Consider the following 19693-nt stretch of genomic DNA (forward strand, 5'->3'; position numbering starts at 1 on the left):
CGCACTCTGTGCACAAGGGCACTGTGCAGCCATAGATGAGTGTGAATGTGCGTGTGTGAGTGTGTGTGTGTGTGTGTGTAGGGGGGCAACTCAGAAACTGAAATGAGCTCTCATCCACCGGTGAGTGGAAAATTAGCTTTGGCAGGTGAGGAACGGGTGACGGGTGAGGAGCCAGCGGGTGTCAGTGTTACTTTCCGACGACGCTGCTGTGGCTGGTGTGGCTAATGGTCTCCCGGTCACAGCCCCTGCCCCCGAATTGTAAAGAGGGGGAAGTGGAAGGAGCTTGGGAGGTTTCGGGTGACATGAGTGTGATGGAAGGGCCGTGTGCCTGGCAGGTGGGCTTCACCAGCCACTTGGGAGCCGGCATCACCACGGTGGCCTGCGGAGCACGCTGCGTGGCTTTCGCGTCTCCTGTGGTTGGGAGGAGAAACAGCATCTTGGGGACTGGATCCCAGGCGTTGTGCTGGAGGCGATGGGGCCGGACGCGGTAGGCAGGAGGCCTGGGTTCCTGGACTGGCCCTGCTGCCCGTCTCTGCCTGACCCTGCTTGGCCCTGTAATCTCTCCGTGCCTCAGTCTCTCTAACCGTAAAGAGGGGCAGACACTCCCTCGGTTCCTGTCCTGTTGTAAAGGTTAGATGTGCAGAGGCCCTTTGAAATGTCACCAGCACGGTTCCAAATGGGAGGCCCGAGTGCCGAGGCAATTTGTGGAGCCTCTGGGGAGGCAGCTGCCTGCCCCTGCGTCAGCCCGGCAGCCCCTGTGCTCCATGGGTACTTCAGCATCTCGCATCCATAAATTCATCCCCTATCTGTAGTCAGCAAACAAGGGAAAGGGCAGCCTGCCGCCGCTGCCATCTGATCTCAGCAGCCTCGGCTCTAGGCCTCCTCTGCCCCCACTGGAGGTGATGATCCCTCTGCCCTCCCTTGGCTGCTCTCAGCCTGTCAGTTTAATTTAACAAGGTTGCAGGAGAGGTTTGATTTAATCAAACCAGTTGCTGTATCCATTCTGCTCCGAGGTCCCTCAGTGTCACCCCTGAGGCTCAGATGAGACAGTGACAATTACTTCTTCCCTGTCTACTGCTTCCCCTCCCTTTCTCTCCCTGAAGGGAACAAGGAGGCAGACTGGTCTCCTGGGACCTAAGAATAGATGCCAAGGATCAAAGGAGGGAAGCAGCCCAGCCTAAGAAAGCCCCTCCTGGGCCTTAAGTGGCTTTGTTTAAGGCTGAGCAACAGCCAGAGGAGTGGAGGTGGGGACGTAAGAAAATTCAAGCAGATCTGCCTTGAGAAGGCTCGAGACTGCCTGAGGACAGAGCTGTGCCCTCCACGGAGAGAAAACCAGTCCCCCTTATTGTCAGGAAATGAGGTGGAGGGTGCCCCAAGGGGGGAAGGTAGCTGTGTGCACACGTGGCACCACAGGCGTTTATTTCCAGGTTCTCAGCCCTGGATTCTGGTGGGGGGACCCAGAGCTGGGGGACAGCAACAAAAACAAAAGGCGAGTCTCCATCCAAGTTTTTGAGGCTCTGTTCTTGGCTTGAGAGTGGCAGTGACAGGAGGAGCTGCCCCCTGAGCAGGGGTTTTAGGGAGGCTGCGTGGGAAAGAGTGGGGGCAGGTGGGAAACGGTGGTGTGAGGCAGTGTGTTGCATACCTGAGGGTCAGTGGTGGGGAGGGTCAAGGTGGGAGGTCTGGTCCAGAAATCTCAGGGCTTGGGGAATTTAGAATTCCAGAACCAATCTCTCTTCTGGCCACTTTACCCTTGGGATTTCCCCGCTTTTCCAGGAAGTGGGCCCTCAGTGCCTCTTGTTGTCTGGAGCAGTACACAGGAGAGGGGCCAGGGCCTCTTGAAGGGGATCCTCACTCAGGGTGACGGGAATCCCACTTCTTTGTGCTCATTTGTGTCACATTCTTCCATTGGGCTGGGCAACCGACAGGTGCCTCCCTCCCTAGGCCTCTTGCAGAGTCCCCTCCCTGCCATTTGTCTCCCACACATATCCAGCAGACACCCCCACCCGCAGGAGCCGAATATGATTAGCGGAAGCCCTTCCTGACAGCTCCAAAGAGAATCCCTCAAATGCATATTCTATTGAGTGCATCTCATTGTTGCTGACAGCTGCTTTATCAATTAAATTCCACATTCCTAGTCTTTGGAGACGCCATGAGCCTCCCTACCTAATAAATCACAGGCCCCCACTTATTGTTAAATGTCCCATCAGTCTCTAATAAACTCCTTGCCAACAGGGGCAGGTTATTTATTATGTTGCCTGGACAAGAATGAATTGGGCCCCGTTCTCACAAGGAGAAGAGCAAACGTGCTGCCTTCCTAAAGACTGAGGCTGTGGTACTAAAAGGGGCAATTAATCAATGCGGGGCTTGGACAGAGGGGGTCTGGGTCTGTAGAGAGGGAGGCAGACCTGGGATTCTTTCTCGAAAGCCTGCCAGGCAAATGCCTGTGGCGAGAAGTGGGTGAGCAGGGTGCACGGCGCAGGGACTGGGCCCTTGCTGCTTCCCCACCTCCTAATTCCTGTCTTAAAAGGTACTGAATAGGGGATCCCTGGGTGGCTCAGCAGTTTAGCACCTGCCTTCAGCCCAGGGCATGATCCTGGAGCCCCGGGATCAAGTCCCACATTGGGCTCCCCGCGTGGAGCCTGCTTCTCCCTCTGCCTGGTCTCCACCTCTCTCTCTCTCTGTGTGTGTCTCTCATGAATTAAATAAATAAATAATCAATTTTTTTAAAAAAAGGTACTGAATATATATGGTCACTCCTTATGCCAAGGGACATAAGTAAAAATAGTCAATCTCCATGTTGGAAGGTAGCTACATGGGATTGAGTAGGTCATGAAGCAATAGATTCTGTCCAGGAGGCCAGATATTGTGAGTTGATACACTCCAAGTTTATTGATGGCACTAATCCACTGAACAGACCAATGGAGGAACAGCGGGAAGAAAGGTCCCCCTTGTCCAGGAGGGAGAGAGTGAGGAAACAGGTGCTTCATCGGTCTGCAGGATAAGCAGTGTGCCCTGGCGCTTGGAGAGCCGTCACCTAGCACACCTAGGTGCCGTCGGGTGTAAGAGACAGCATGTGAAATGGGTCCTGCAGTGACCTGCCTCAAATCCGATCCCAAATGTAGATGCTGTAGATGCAAACTCCTCAGCTTGGCCATGACTAGAGCCTCATCCACATTTCCAGCCGCGTTTGTCCTGTTACATAACAGGTCCCTGTGCACGGGAGAGCACAGCACACTCCATCTCTATTCCTGTGGCAGCGGACAAGGCCCTCCGTGATGCGGGACCGATATATCTCTGCAGACTCATTTCCTGGTACCTGCTGCCTTACTTGCCTCTGTTCACACTAAAGCTCGTGGCTTCCCTAAACTATTACAGTTTCTCATGCTTCCACGCCTTTGCACAAACTGTTCACTTTGCCCAGAATATCTCTGATTTGTCTGCTTGGTGAACTCTCCTTCCACCCCCACTGCCTGATGTACTCCTTCTCTATCCTGAAGGATCAGCTCAGAAAGTGAAGCCCTGGTACTTCACAGGACTTGAGCTTTGCCTCCCTGGTGCTGTTTTGGCACAAGTACTAGACTCCAAGGATTGGGTGAGGAACGATCTGCTCATGGAGCTTTTCTCATAGTTAGGTGCATGCTTTAAGGCATGCTTTCATTTTGGGTGGAGATGAGGAGGGCATAAAGCAAGCTACTGCTTTTGGAATAGTAAAAGGCATTTTCCTTAATTTCTCATAAATTCCCACTTTCTCCCACATGACAGCCACACTTCAACGAAAGCCCTGAAAAATGAGTATTGCAATGATTTTACAGCCATCTTGTGCTACCTGTGTGTTTCCTCCTTGATCAAGGCCACCTGTCAGCCTGTACGTTTCTCCTCGAGGGCCAGGCTCTGATTATTCCATCCCATTTCTGTGTCTCCCTTGTTTAGCTAATTCACATTAGGTGTGAGAGGATGTTTGTCAAAGAAAGAATAAAGAGATGTTTGTGGTTGAATGCAGTATGGCCTACCCTTTGTTGCTTTGAGGGTCCAATGAGAAGTAGCCATAAGAACGGTAGTGCAGGGATCCCTGGGTGGCACAGCGGTTTAGCGCCTGCCTTTGGCCCAGGGCGCGATCCTGGAGACCCTGGATCAAATCCCACGTCGGGCTCCCAGTGCATGGAGCCTGCTTCTCCCTCTGCCTATGTCTCTGCCTCTCTCTCTTTCTCTGTGTGACTATCATAAATAAATAAAAATTAAAAAACAAAACAAAATGGTAGTGCAGGGCTGCCTGGGGTCTCAGCAGTCAAGTGTCTGCCTTCGGCTCGGGGTGTAATCCTGGGGTCCGGGGTCCCCTGCAGGGAGCCTGCTTCTCCTTCTGCCTGTGTCTTTGCCTCTCTCTGTTTCTCATGAATAAATACAATTAAAAAAAAAAACTGTAGTGCTTTTCCTTTCTACATTTTCCCATGGATCCTCACACTCAGGGTGGGCCACCTTAGGTCCATGCTTTTATTCGCCATCATTTCCCTCTCCTCTGGTATAGGAACCTTTACTGTGAAATGATCATATGGGACCATTAGAACCTCAGCATCTACCCTGAGTCTATGTGTTTTTTTTTTTTTTTTTTTTTTTTTGCTTCTCAGTACATAGGAATCCTTCCCAATAAAACTCCCAGGTACAGAGGTGAGGAAAGGCCTCCCACATAGACGGACCAGCATAAGAAAAGGCTGGGGTCCCAGTGTGATTTTACCCTGGGGGAGGCCGGGAGGCACACAACAGTCTGACTTGTTGCTGTGAAACCTTAACTAGTTATTGAATGGTCTCTTACCTTTGGATTTTATCTTTATGGCACTAACAGTTACAGCCAATAGAATTATTAACATTTTTCACTACTGAGGAAAGCACTTTATTGATTTGTGTTTTTCACTGAAGCAGTACAATTTCTTCCTGGTAACATTACTGCAATATTTGTGTCTGTGAAACATCACAAACAACAGACACAATCCCAGAATACCTATAAAACTGTAAATGTTCTTTTCTGCAAGAGCAATCTTTTTGTTGCTTTTGGGATGAGAGCTGGATTCTTCATAAGTGATTGGTGTGAGTCCTACAGAACTATTGCTGTGTGCATGGATACCCAGTGAAGACTTCTGAGCAAGACTCAATGTTTATTAGGCCCATCAAGGGCATGTGCTGGGCTGGCGAGCCTAGAGTGTCAAAATTCCCACCCTTCAGAAGCTCATAGTGAGGGACAGACACACAAACAAGTAAATAGGACACAGCAAGAGTGAGACTGGAGTTATTATAGAGTGAGTGGAGGTCTGGCATGGGAAATAAAGAAGGTTGTTAAAAGGAATGGGATCTGCAGCTGGACCCAAACAATCTAAGAATCGCACTGAAGAAAGATTACTCCAGCACCCGTGGGTTGAATGGTTGGGAGAGAGAAGAAATCAGGCGGGGTACCATTCAGAAGGTTGTTTCAACAGCTAGAATGATAAAGGGGCTTTAAAATAGGACACATGCCATGGAGAGAACAGAGGAATGAACTATGTGGAGGCCAAATTATCTGCCCTCAGGTTATACTTAGAAAAGGAGAGGGGCGGTAGGTAGTGGAGTCTAGAATAATTCCCAGGTTTGGGATTTGGGAGTTAGGTGAATGAAAGAGGTGGGGATACTATGGGGAAGCCTGGAAACTTCAGTGCCTGCTCCTGGCAGGCCCCCCCCCCCCCTGCTTCACATGGACAGTTGACATTTTCTGCATTTTCTAGATCTTTTTTTTTTTTTTAAAGATTTTATTTATTCATTAGAGACACAGAGAGGCAGAGACACAGGCAGAGGGAGAAGCAGGCTCTCTATAGGGAGCCCGATGCGGGACTCCATCCCAGGACCCCAGGACCATGCCCTAAGCCAAAGACAGCCGTTTAGCCACTGAGCCACTCAGGGATCCCTTTTTTCTAAATTTCTAAGCAAAATTCATCATTGGGACCTCTTTCCAGTGGGATTGCCTTGCCCCTCCTATATCGTTTGGAATCTGGGTGTGTGCACATGTGTGAGAATAGAGTGAGAGATAAGGATCAGAATGATATAAGGACAAAAGAAAAAGTTGGGAGTTGGATGCCGAATATCTTTAGGTTTGAAATTGTGAATAAGGTTAGGTTCCGGAAATATTTAAATTTGGAATAATGGCTAAGACTTGGTCACAGGAGCTTGTTTATTCAATAAGTATTGAGCGCTTACTATGTTTTGAGATCTGATTTTTTCCCATTAGGAATACAGGAGAGAACCAGACAAGTTCCTGTCCTAGTAGAGTGGGGGATACAGACAATAAACAGTCTTAGGTAGTGGTAAGTACCATGGAGAAAAATAAAGCAGAACAAGGGACAGAGAGTAGTGGGAAAGGTGGGAGAGTGGAGGGGATGGGGTAATTCTGTTAGATAACAATAACAGGTAGGGGTGAAATAGGTGATAGAGATTAGAGTGTAATCATGATGAACACTGAGTAATGTATAGGATGGTCGAATCCCTATATTGTACACGTGGAATTAATGTAACACTGTTAACTCTGCTGGAATTAAAATACACTGACGTGGCTAGAACTGGAACGTATTATGCTGAGAGAAAGACAATTACATGGTTTCACTCATATGTGGAATATAAGAAAAAGTGCAATGGGTCATAGGGGAAGGGACAGAAAACCAAATGGGAAGAAACCAGAGGGAGACAAACCATGAGAGACTTAACTCTAGGAAACAAACTGAGGGTCGCTGCAGGGGAGGTGGTTAAGGGGATGGGGTAATGGGGTGATGTGATGAGCACTGGGTCTTATTTGCAGCTAATGAATTACTGAACCCTACATCTGAAACTAATGACGTACTTACAGGCTGGCTAATTAAATTTAAATTAAAAAGACATTAAAATACTATAGGTGAGGCATGATCCCTTTGGAAAGGCGCTATTTGAGCAGAGACCTAGAGGAAGGGAAAGCTGCGGACTGTCAGTTGTCACTCGTGAGATGGTGGTGCAGGGTGCGGGGAGGGGCAGGAGCAGCGCAGGGGACAGGGCGGACTGGGGAGCTATCCTATCAGCCGTCGGGCGGCGAGGCTGGGAACAGACGCAGGCACAGGACTAAGGGAGGTCTGAGGGCCCGCTCCGGGTTCAGGAGGTGGCAGCAGGGCTTGGTTGCAATTCAGCAGATGGCAGGGTAGCTCGGGGAGCCGGGTACCCTGCCGGGGCGAGGACAGAGGGTGGTGAAGCGGCACCGAGTCGACACCGACCGGACCCCGGACGCCCTGCGCGGGCGGGGAAGGCTCCGCGGCCCGGAGGCGGGGAGCGTGACGCCCGCGCGCATCACAAAGCCCGCGTCGAGGGGGCGGCGGGGCGGCGGGGCGGCGCGCGGGGCTGGCGGAGGACCGGCCGCGGAGGCCCGGGAGGCGGGGCGGCGCCCTCGGCAGGCCGCCGCGGCCGCACCCCGTGACCTCCGCCTTCCTCGAGCCACCTGTTTGTCGTCCCCGCCGTCCCCGAGACCTCCCAGGCCTCCGACGGCCGTCCCTCGGCCCCTCTCCGCGGCCGAGAGCACCGCTGTCCCGGGGAGGACTGCCAATAAAGTTTTTCATCTTCTCGTTCGTAGGCTCCCGCCCTCGCCTCAAGTACCGCGAGATCCGGCGGCGCGGCGGCGCGGCGGCGATGGCGGCGGCGTTTGAAGTCCCTGCGGCGTTAGCGACTGTGGAGGCCGCGGTGCCGGCGGAGCGTGTGGCCGCCCAGCTCACGGCCGCAGAGCCGGTTCCCGGGCCGGCGCGGAGCCTGCGGACGGCTCACGACGTCAGCGGCCCGCGGACTCGCACCGGGGACGTGCTGCTGGCGGAGCCGGCCGACTTCGAGTCGCTGCTGCTGTCGCGGCCGGTGCTGGAGGGGCTGCGGGCGGCCGGCTTCGAGCGGCCCTCGCCGGTGCAGCTCAAGGCCATCCCGCTGGGGCGCTGCGGGCTCGGTGAGGGCGGGAGGAGACCAGGGCAGAGACGCGGCGTTCGGGTGGGATGAGGCGCGGCCCTTTGCGCGGTAACAGGTCGAAGATGAGCCGTGGAGGTTCAGGGACGAGGCATGTTTCTGGATGTGGCCTTATGCCCCCCCCCCCCTTTTTTTTTTGAGTTAACTAAAAACGAAGGTGCCAACTAGGTGGTCCCTGGAGACCCTTCCGGTTGTGTGATTTCGTGTTGGTATCTAAGCTTCTTTAGTCCGTACTGGCTTGTGATGTATTTATTTTTTTTCTCCTCAGATTTAATTGTTCAAGCCAAGTCTGGCACTGGGAAAACCTGTGTGTTCTCTACCATTGCTTTGGACTCTCTTGTTCTCGAAAACCAAAGTACCCAGGTGAGTATGATTCGGAGGACCCAAAGGAGGTTACGTTATGTGGTTGTGTTTTTTTTTTTTTTTTTTTTTTTAAAGATTTTACTTATTTATTCATGAGAGACACACAGAGGCAGAGACATAAGCAGAGGGAGAAGCAGACTCCGTGCAGGGAGCCTCACAGGGGCTGCGATCACAGGATGCGAGATGCTCAACAACTGAGCCCCCCAGGCGTCCCTGTTATGTGGACTTTATCACGGGTTGGATGCAATACCTGTAGCTCCCCAGAGACAGATGGATTTGATGAATGATTGAGTCAAGCAAATGGAAGGTCTAGAAGTTAAGTAGACATTAAAGCTATTGGATGGTGGTGGTGTGGACAGTGACCAAGGATCCGTCATTAGTGTTAGATGTTTGGAAATTTCTATTACTGCATCTTAAATAGATTATGTCTGCCATGTGTGTCAGTTTTTGCATTACCTGAGAATACAGGTAGGTTTTCTTTATTCTTTTACTTGCTGACCCGATTGTGGTAAGATTTAGTATTTGACCTGATTGATGATAAGACGGTGCTCTGGCTATTGCTGCTGGTAACTGCAGGTGATTCTTAGAGCTCTGTGAGTATATCCTATTGATCTCCCGTTTCTAGGTTTTCTTGGAGTAGGTCTAAAGATGGTTTACCCAAATTAGTAAGAGACGTAGGTTTGGGGATCATTTCTTTAACAAAGTTTTGTTGAGCCCATGTTATGTATAAACAGTATGCCAGCATATCCACATTCCTTTATATCTACCAAATCCTGGTTGTGCCCATAGGAAGCCCTTTTGCTTCCCAAAGACCTAAGCTGTTCTACTGTGAATTTGAGATGTAGTTGAGATTTTTGGCTTCTGACAATTTGGCAGTAGGTGAAATGCTAAAATCCCGAATAAGTTCCATAAACCAAATTTGTATTTTCAAACTTCAGATCTTTGTGTTCTCAGAGTAATACATATTCATTTTTTGAAAATTGGAAAATTCAGGAAAGCAAAGAAGTACCAGAAAACAACACATAATCTCATGTACCCAGAAACTGCTGTGAATTGTTTTGGCATATTTTCTCCCTAGGTTTTCTTTTCTTTTCTTTTTTTTTTTTTTTTCTTCTCTTCTCGTAGCTGAGAACATGTAGTTTCACCTTGTCCTCCCATAGTTAGTTACATTAGTCTCAAGGCTCTCTTTCATGGACCTAGATATCTGACCCTGATTTGGTCCAGTGACATGGGCCTCCTTGCTGTTCCTCAGGCACATCAAAAACATTACTGTCATAAGGCCTTTTCATTTGCTGTGTCCTCTTCCTAAAAACAGTTCCCCAGATGTCACACAGCTAGCTCTACTCTGCAGTGTACACTTAGGTCCCTAATGTTACTTCCTTAGTGGCCTTCCTTCACTGGCCCATTCAAAACAACTCCCTTCTTTGTCACTTCTCTCTCTTTTCCCGTTTGATTTTTCTTTATAGCACTTTTCATTGCATGTCATGATTTATGTATGTTTTTTTATTGTTTATCTTCTTACATAGAATGAAAGTGCCACGAGGAAAGCAAGGACTGTGTATTGTTGACTGTTCACAGCAACCTATTTGTTTCTTAGTACATATAATAGGTTCTTGCTTAATATTTGTTGAATGAATACATAGGTGAATGAACGGATTAGTTTCCCTTGTCAGTAAAAACTTAAAACAATTGCTTAAATGAAAGATAGCTCACTGTAGTATGAATGTGCCAGTCATACGTATCTACTCCTGTGACTTGTTAAAGGTTTATATATCTTATGCTTTTTTAGATTTTGATCTTGGCTCCTACAAGAGAAATTGCTGTACAGATACATTCTGTTATTACTGCTATTGGAATAAAAATGGAAGGCTTAGAGTGTCATGTCTTTATTGGAGGGACTCCATTATCACAAGACAAAACCAGGCTTAAAAAGTGTCATATTGCTGTTGGCTCTCCTGGTAAGATATCACCCTGTTCATAATTAGGGTTCCTTAAGAACTGAACACTTTTAATGTAAGTAATGTAATTAATATAAGAATATGGGAAATCTCCGATAACTGAGAATTATTTTGAGAATTATAAAATGAAGAGGCTTAGAACAGTGAGATACAAACATGTGACTACCAACAGAATTTGGATTACCAACAGAATTTATGAGATCTCCATTCCTAAGGATGTTTAAGCACATGTATGAAATCGGCTTCTCAGAAGAAGGGGAATGAGATGATTTTCAGGAAGCCTTTTTAAGCCATGGATTGGGATTATTTCTGTATTAATCATTCAGTTGTGAATCACTCAAATCAGAATTTAGTATGCAGGGCTTTTGCATTCAAGTCTTTTGATGGGAAGAGTGTTTATGATCCATACTAATTGGTGGTGAAATAGGAAAAAATAATGGATTTAGGCAAGATCAGAACTCACAATTTCTGCTTTGTGATTCAGTTTAAATGCATAATAATGAGGGTCAGGTTAAGAAGGTCAGCAGTATAACCTGTGAGTAAGTTGAGTAACAACATTGACCAAGATTTGCACATATTCAGTGCATCTTGAATAATTCAATATGCTTTTCTTCTGGAATTTAGGCAGAATTAAACAACTGATAGAACTTGACTACTTGAACCCAGGCAGTATACGTCTCTTTATTCTTGATGAAGCAGATAAGCTTTTAGAAGAAGGCAGCTTCCAGGAGCAAATAAAGTAAGAAAAATAACTTGCTTGACTATTAAAAGTGTATCCTAAAGTGTCTCTCTTTAGCTTTTCCAGGTGGTAATTACTGTGATTGGTTTCCCTGGTGTGTTTTTCTTCTGTTTTGCAGCTGGATTTATTCTTCCTTGCCTGCTAGTAAACAGATGTTGGCAGTATCAGCTACCTACCCTGAATTTTTGGCTAATGCTTTGACAAAGTACATGAGAGATCCCACTTTTGTAAGACTAAATTCCAGTGATCCGAGTCTCATAGGTGAGAAGAGATATTGGATACTTACATTACTGGTTTGTGATTTTTCTGGAGCTTTCCCTTGCCTCATTGGCTGGTGCTTTCATATTTGCTATTAGGATATAGCAAATATATTTGTTTTAACAGAAGACTCTTCTTTGTAGGTTTGAAGCAGTATTACAAAATTGTCAATTCATACCCTTTGGCCCATAAGATTTTTGAGGAAAAGGCTCAGCATTTACAGGAACTGTTCAGCAGAATTCCATTTAATCAAGCCTTAGTCTTTTCTAATTTGCACAGCAGGTATGTACCTTAAGAGGTTACCTGGAGAATTTGTGAAATAAAAGGTGTAGGGCCATATCTATAAAATGATAACCCTCTATGTTATTTTTCATAGAGCACAACACTTGGCAGATATCCTTTCTGCTAAAGGCTTTCCTGCTGAGTGCATTTCAGGTAAGCTCCTCTCTTCCTTTAGTCTTTGTTTAGTGTTCTGACTTGAAGCATGTCCAACGTCAGGAGGAAGATATAACTACTTCATGAGTTGTCTTGTGAGTGTGAGATTGCACTGAGTCTTCAGAGTAAAGGAAATTGGAGGTGAATTTTTCATTGAGAGATCACATATCGATATCCTTGTTCAAGAGGCAACTTGGTATGTAATACGAAATTAGAAAAATTGGAATGAATGTCGGTGAAGAACTTAATAATTTTATAAAATTTGTCATCTTCAGAGAAAAATACTTTGCTACCTTACATAATCATTGTAAAAATGCTAAGAATTGCTACCGAATTAACTGTTTTGAAGTCCTGTAACTTCTTTTTTTTTTTTTTTTTTTAAGATTTTATTTTTAAGTGAATTCTACATCTAATGTAGAGCTCAGCTCACAACCCTGAGGTAAAGAGTCACATGCTCTTCCCACTGAGCCAGCCAGGCGCCCCAAGATGATTCATTTTTTTTTTTTTTTTTAAGATTTTATTTATCCATTCATAGACACAGAGAGGCAGAGACACAGGCAGAGGGAGAAGCAGGCTCCATGCAGGGAGCCCGATGCGGGACTCGATCCTGGGTCTCCAGGATCACACCCCGGGTTGCAAGCAGTGCTAAACCGCTGTGCCACCAGGGCTGCCCAGATGATTCATTTTTTGACACAAAGCTAAATTATTACTGCTGACCTAGTAGGCATGAAAGATATAAAGAAATTTTTGATCAGTGAGCTCCTTTTTAGAGTTTTCATTGATATCTTAGTTTATAACCTGTTAGCCTTAGTTTGGTCATTATATATCATGGGGTACAGGGAAGACTTTTCTAATATTTTGACTGTAAATCACACTTCAAAACTAAATTTATAAACAGCTGATTATAGCAATTTTATTTTCCTAAGAGTTATTCTACCCCATATGTAACTTTGTGGATTATAGTGTTAAATCTGCAAGCATAACCCAGTCATCATTTAAAATTAATATTTGAATTTCAAGCTGACAGCCTAACCAGATTTTAAAAGATTCTGACTTTAGGTCTTAACCTTGATTTGCATATGAGGATAGAATTAACTTGGGTTGGTGTATTTTTAAAGCTTGAGAACGATAGTTATGATTTCTGTTTTTTTGTGGATTTGGTAAATATTTATTAGGTTGCTTTTATATGACTTTCTTTTTGGGTCTTTTTAGGCAACATGAATCAGAATCAGCGTCTTGATGCTATGGCCAAACTGAAACATTTTCATTGCAGAGTCCTCATTTCCACCGATTTGGTAAATTTCCTGTTCAGTTTGAGTGACTAATCCATCTTGACTTGGGCTCTGTTATCAGAGGCACAGGGTTCATCTTTTATTTTACATAGGTGTGTCTGATAAGAACATCAGAAGGGAATTATCTTTCTAGTAGGGGAATTTGCTTTCTTCAAAGTTTTATATTTTCATCTTTATTCTTGAAACTCGTCCTTAGAAATTAATTTCTTTTTCCTTTGCTCTTAAATATTCTCATGTTCTTAACTTGGCTCTTGGTTATACTAGAATAATTGAGTGTGCGTTGGTGCCTGTGTGGCAGTTAATGCAAGTACTTACTGTCTTCTTCAATCCAAGACTTCCCGTGGAATTGATGCTGAGAAGGTGAACCTGGTAGTAAATCTGGATGTACCATTGGATTGGGAGACATACATGCATCGGATTGGCAGAGCTGGTCGTTTTGGTAAAAAAAATAAAAAAATAAAAAAAATTTAAAAAAAAAGAAAGAAAAAAAAGTTTGGCTGCTTTCTTTAGGAGGAAGAAATGCAAATGTGACAGGTGGAGTGTCACTTATGTGAAACTGATCTACGACATAAAATGCCCTCTGTGCTTTTAGGTACTTTGGGGTTGACAGTGACCTACTGTTGTCGGGGAGAAGAAGAAAACGTGATGATGAAAATTGCCCAGAAATGTAACATCAATCTTCTGCCTTTACCAGGTATATTTTGTCTGTTTCCTTTTTTTTTTTTTTTAAAGATTTTACTTATTTATTCATGAGAGACACACATGAGGGAGGCAGAGACACAGGCGGAGGGACAAGCAGTTTCCCTGTAGGGAGCCCGATGTGGGACTTGATTTTGGAACTCTGGATCACTCCATGAGCTGAAGGCAGACACTCAACCGCTGAGCCACCCAGGCGTCCCTGTCTGTTTCATTTTGCTGTCAAAAGAATAATCAATCATATTGGCGATAGGCCTCTTAAAAATAATTGCTGACACAGAGTACTTAGGATATGTTTGGTCCCATTCAGTATATTAATGTTTTTAATTCTCGCCACGATCCTGTGAAGTGTGTGCTATTATTACTGACTTTTTGTGAATGAATGTATTGAGGCATTGAGAAGTTAAGTAATTTGCCTAAGCTCTTATAGCTCATAAGCAGCAGAGAGAAGATTGCAAGCTAACTCTTGGCACATGAAAAATATTTAAGTACTATGTTAGCTGTATATTTTCAGTTTGTAACCTTGCAGTTTCATTTTATTCTTTTAAATAATGGGGCATATGTAGCAGAGAGAAAATTGCAAGCTAACTCTTGGCACATGAAAAATATTTAAGTACTATGTTAGCTGTATATTTCAGTTTGTAAACTTGCAGTTTCATTTTATTCTTTTAAATAATGGGGCATATGTTTAATACTTTTGTTGCTATGAGAGGTAATTCTAGCCATATTCTCCATTGTCACCACGAGGAAGGAGTAGTGTCTTTAATTTGAATGCTATTTTAAAAAATTTGAAGAGTTTTCTTTCTCTCCTTTTTTTAAAAAAAAGTATTTATTTATTTAAGCAATCTCCATACCAACATGGGGCTCGAACTCATGACCCTGAGGTCAGGAGTTGTATGTTCTTCCAACTGAGCCAGCCAGGAGTCCCTGAAATGTTTTCTTTTGATTTTAGTGAGTCATTTGTCAAGTTGATTTTTTTAAGTGCCACCTTGGAAACTGCACGTCTCAAACTATTAATGATCTCTTGAAAATTAAAAAAAAAAAATTGTAGAAATGTGGTTTGCTATATATGTTAACATTTGCATTGTTAGTGTGTAAGTATACATGTGTATACGTACATATGTGTGAATATATATATAAATATACAATATATACATGATCTTCTAGAATATGGGATATGTAGTTATTGAATAAATGTAGCATTGAATATTTTACCAATTAATATACAACTCATTTAGTGATTTTTATAAAGCTAGATTAAACACAGGTCTGGGAATTCTGTGGATTCTCAAAGCTCTGGCTTTGTAATAACTCATTTTGTGAGTTTCTATTTTCACAGATTTCTTCAGTTGCTCTAAGCTTGTGTCCTGATTTTCTAAATTTGTTTTTAGAAATGGTTTTTAGGTTCTCTGTTGTTATAAGACATTACAGTATGTTAATTATATGTGTAAGTCTGCTGGTAACCTATCAGATGGTTATAATGTAGAAAAAATAAATAGAAAATTGGTACAAGAGGGTTAAGACTTTGGTAGGATTCAGTGTTATAGCATCTAGAGATAAAAATTAAGTTTGCCTTTTGGATACTGGAAAATGACATATTTTGATCTTTATGTGATGTTAACAGAGCCCTGAAATCATGAGAAAAGTATATTCATGGTGTTGGATTTATACTGGACTGAGACCTTGTACGGCAATAGACTGTTCCAATGAAGTACCTGGGGCAGGAGTGGGAGAGGTGTAGGCAAGCAAGGGATCTCACCTTAATGGGAATCAGAGTTCTCGTCAGAGGGTCGGTCTGTTCAGCCAGGTCAGGAGCCCCAGCTGAAGAGTCCAGATCAGAGGGATTAGGTAGGGGTACGTGTACATGGAGCACTGACAGCAGCAACAGATGGGCAAGATCCATGTAAATCAGAGGCTCTGTATGTTTTGTCTTCCTAAGGAAAACTGATCACACTTTGGGAAGGTCTGAGTTTGCAGGCGGAGTAAGTCATCCCACCTGGATGGAATAGGAAATTTAGAGAGCTGGAGCCAGCAAATGTTTTAGAACTTACAAGTGCCATTGAGACCATCAATATTTTTACAGTCCTCTGACTTTTACCCCTAATAGAGGTTTTTCCCCACTGTTGGGGGCAGTGATTTCTCCCTGTTGGGAGCATAGGGTGGCCGGTTCACTTGGGTGCAGAGCTGCAGTTGTAATGTTTCCCAGATGATAAGCTTTGGGGGGAGCACAGTCCATTTTCTAGTATCTTGTTTTGCTGTCGGTGGTAGTCAGATAAAAGGGAGGCACTGGGGAGAGCGAGAAGGGCAGAGATGGGAGAATTGCTGCAGGCGTGGACCTTACTCCTTGCATGAGCTCTTTTTGAGCAGGAGGTCCAGGGAGATACTGCTCAGGGTATGGGATGTGTCCTGCATATTTGGGGGCATATTTCTTTTCTTTTTTAAAAGATTTTATTTATTTATTCATGAGAGACAGAGAGAGAGAGAGAGAGAGAGAGAGAGAGGCAGACACAGGGAAAGGAAGAAGCAGGCTCCCTGCAGAGAGCCCCATGTGGGTGGGACTGGATCCCTGGACTCAACCTCTGAGCCACCCAGGCATGCCTGGGGGCATATTTCTTTACTGCAAGGATTGTTTAGGTCATTACAAATATAATGTAATTCTTAAGCGTCTTAGTATATTATTAGTATGTTTTATTTCTTAACCTTATTTGACCCTGGAAAGCATAAGAAGTCATTCAAAAATTCCTGGTCTAGAATAGCTCAAAATTTTAAAATTCTTTTTGTTCTTGTTATGTAGATCCCATTCTTCCTGGTCTAATGGAGGAATGTTTGGATTGGGACGTGGAGGTTAAAGCTGCTATGCATACATATGGCTCAGCAAGTGTACCTACCCAGCCCTTAAAAAAGCAGATTCAAAAAATGGAGAGAACCTTTCAAACTCAGAAAGCTCATGGTAACCACGTGGCTTCATCTAGAAATACTTCTGTGTCTGCATTAGTCAAATCAAAAAATAATACCAAACAAAAGCTTCCTGCAAAAAGCCACTCAGAGTGTGGAATCATAGAAAAAGCAGTGTCTCCAAAAGAGTGGGGCTGTGGCATACAGTTGGAAGAGCAAGTGAAGAATTCTGTTGAGATCCCTGCTGAGAGCTCTGCCAGTCAGCACCAGGTCAAAGAAGTGTCACTCCCCAAAATTCCTTGTCTGTCTTCCTTTAAAATCCATCTGCCATACTCTTTGACTTTTATAGAATTGGTAGAGGATTATGAACATTATATTAATGAGGGGCTAGAGAAACCTGTGGAAATCATCAGGCATTACACAGGTCCTGGGGATCCAACTGTGAATCCTCAGAATGGTTTGGTAAGCAGTAAAGTTCCTGAGGAGAAAGTGCTGATGCTGGCAAGCAGTAGCCAGTCTGGAGACTCTGAGAGTGACAGTGATTCTTACAGCTCGAGGACTTCCTCCCAGAGCAAAGGAAATAAGTCCTACTTTGAAGGCTCTTCAGATACTCAGCTGAAAGACTCAGAGTCCACGCCTATGGATGGCCATACATCTTTGGAACAACCTCTGAATGGAAACGACACCCCTAATCCTGCAGAGTGTCAAGAATCACCTGAAACCCAAACGAAGGCAAGGCATAAAGAGGGGGCTAACCAGAGAGCTAAGCAGAGCCGGAGAAACCCTCCCCCGTGGTCTTCCTATCAAGCGCAGGCTGAGCCCCAGGAAGATGGTTGGTATGACTGCTGTGGGGAGACGCATCCAGGTTTTTCTGACGCCTATCAGGATTATGAGGAATACTGGAGGGCTTACTACAGGGCGTGGCAGGAGTATTACACTGCTGCCTCTCAGTCGTATTACTGGAATGCTCAGAGGCATCCAGGCTGGATGGCGGCTTATCACATGAATACAATTTATCTACAAGAAATGATGCGCGGCAACCATTGATTACAGGCAGGACCTCAGACCATCCACATACACCAGTGAGCGATTCCTTTAGTTAGCCAACCTCCTTGTCCTAGAGTAGAGTGGCATTTTTGAGGAATTTGAAGTCTTGAGGCTTCCTGCTGGGACACACCTATTTTTCAGATTGTCTTGACCTACCTGACCAGGTATATTTTCTTCTTTTTTTTTTTTTTTCTTAAATTTTTCACGGATCAAATTCTTGAAAAAAAATTTGGGGGACGTAGAGCTAAAGGTTCCAGGATGCCATTTTCTGTAAGCCATTTGAAAAAGAAACATTTAAAAAGACTTATACCACTGCTTACTTGAAAAAATAAAAACAGCTGAGATTTAAAAAATAATGTTAGTTTATGCTGTGGAGTTCTTGACAAAAGGCTTGCACTGTATTTCGTATTTCTATAGAGGTATGTTCTTTTAGAAATTTGTAGCATGGTAGCTCAGAAAATCCCTTCGCCTTTTATGTTTCGTCAGGAAGGAATAAATACTGCTTCAGACATTTCCCAAAGGTACTTGCTTTCATGTTCTTTGCTTCCATTAAAAATATTTGTTACCAGTAAAAATGCAAAATGTTTATTGTTGATCATTTGAATGTCTTGTTTTTAAGATTGTGAAAGCTGTCTGTTTTTTACTGTATATTAAATAGCTCTGGAGCATCAGTGGCTGTCTTATTTTTGTTTCTTAAGAAAAGGACTAACTCTGTTGGTTCTTGGATCCTTTTAGGAGTCTGATGAAAGCTATAGATTTGTGCCAGAAAAATTTCCATTCTGTGAACAATTGTATATGTAATTCTAAGGCGTTCATTATGACCTCTAACATCCATGTATGGAACCCAGATTAGGAACTGCCCTACTCTGCTGGGAGGCTAAGAGAAAGTTCTAGCTCTTTGTCTTAAGTTTTTTTAGGAAGCTGGAACTCATTCTGTTCAAGCTGTTCCCACACGGTGTCCTAATCTTAGGTCTTCCGGAAATTTCCCCCTAGTTCTTATAATGCTTTCATTTTAAAATTTCTCCTAGTTTTTGCTTTTAATGACCCCTGGTGGGGAGCATCCCATTTTTCTTAGATGGGGCATCTATAAATTACAATTTAGAAAAAAAAATGTAATTGAAATTACAGCAGTTCCCCCTTTATCTGAGATTTTACTTTCTATGATTTCAACTACCCACCCCCCCTGCATCATCTGTGGTCCAGAAGCAGACCATCCATTTGATGTACCATCAGACCAGCAGTAGCTCACATCATCACAAGAAGAAAGGTGAGTGCAGTACAATAACATTTTGAAAGACCACATTTAGATAACTTATAACTTCTAGTATGTTGTATTATTGCTGCTCTCTTACTGTGCATGTATAGGAGAGAAACAGTACATACAGAGTTTGGTACCATCCGCAGTTTCCAGCATCCACGGGGCATCTTAGAACATACTCTCTGTGGGTAAGGGGGGACAACTATACACATTATTCGTTGCTTTTCTGTGGCAATCCTTTCAGGAGTATGCATTGGGTTCCCAAACCTTTTTGTGAACTGGATTTGTAGTGAGAGAATCCCCTCATAGAAATGTATTTACTTTTTAAAAGAAAAGCTCTTGGCAGCCTGGGTGGCTTAGCGGTTTAGTGTCGCCTTCAGCCCAAGGCCTGATCCTGGAGACCCGGGATCTCATCCCACGGTGGGCTCCCTCTGCCTCTCTCTCTCTGTGTCTCATGAAAGAAGTAAAATCTTAAGTAAAAAGGAAAGCTCTTCTTTCCTGTGTGCGTACTTATCTAGGTAGAGAAGTACAAACACTTATCCCAGGGCTGTCAGCAAACACGCACAGCCATTGTCATTTACTATCCAACACATGCCACCACCCTAAACTCCTGTTTAATTTGGATTGGTCATCTGAGTTGGGCATTGGTAGGCTTTGCTTACATGTGTCTATACTGTGCATGTATTGCCAAGTTAGAATAAATTAACACTGTAAATAGAAAATCCATAATTAGGTCCAGCATGTCATTAAGAGGTAGAGACTTTAATTACAC

General features: G+C 44.3%; 1 protein-coding gene across 6 annotated transcripts in view; it reads left to right on the top strand.

Annotated features, from left to right (window-relative positions):
* The window catches only part of DDX20 (DEAD-box helicase 20), a 26534-nt gene extending 8200 nt beyond the window's left edge, over positions 1 to 18334 (top strand). For 4 of the 6 annotated variants that reach the window (XM_072766454.1, XM_072766452.1, XM_025983340.2 and 1 more), the window contains 11 exons: positions 7607 to 7963; positions 8249 to 8343; positions 10133 to 10301; positions 10926 to 11040; positions 11159 to 11301; positions 11442 to 11580; positions 11675 to 11733; positions 12946 to 13028; positions 13359 to 13464; positions 13618 to 13719; positions 16516 to 18334. In XM_072766454.1, the coding sequence (XP_072622555.1) occupies positions 7663 to 7963; positions 8249 to 8343; positions 10133 to 10301; positions 10926 to 11040; positions 11159 to 11301; positions 11442 to 11580; positions 11675 to 11733; positions 12946 to 13028; positions 13359 to 13464; positions 13618 to 13719; positions 16516 to 17663 (2460 nt within the window). In that variant the 5' untranslated portion in view covers positions 7607 to 7662 and the 3' untranslated portion in view covers positions 17664 to 18334. Of the gene's footprint in view, positions 1 to 6984; positions 7181 to 7606; positions 7964 to 8248; positions 8344 to 10132; positions 10302 to 10925; positions 11041 to 11158; positions 11302 to 11441; positions 11581 to 11674; positions 11734 to 12945; positions 13029 to 13358; positions 13465 to 13617; positions 13720 to 16515 lie in introns of those variants that run through there. The other 2 variants (XM_072766451.1, XM_072766455.1) reach the window with 2 other exon arrangements.
* Positions 18335 to 19693: the final 1359 nt, after the last annotated feature.

This window comes from Vulpes vulpes, chromosome 8, assembly GCF_048418805.1.
Source record: "Vulpes vulpes isolate BD-2025 chromosome 8, VulVul3, whole genome shotgun sequence".
In the NCBI taxonomy this organism is placed as follows: domain Eukaryota; kingdom Metazoa; phylum Chordata; class Mammalia; order Carnivora; family Canidae; genus Vulpes; species Vulpes vulpes.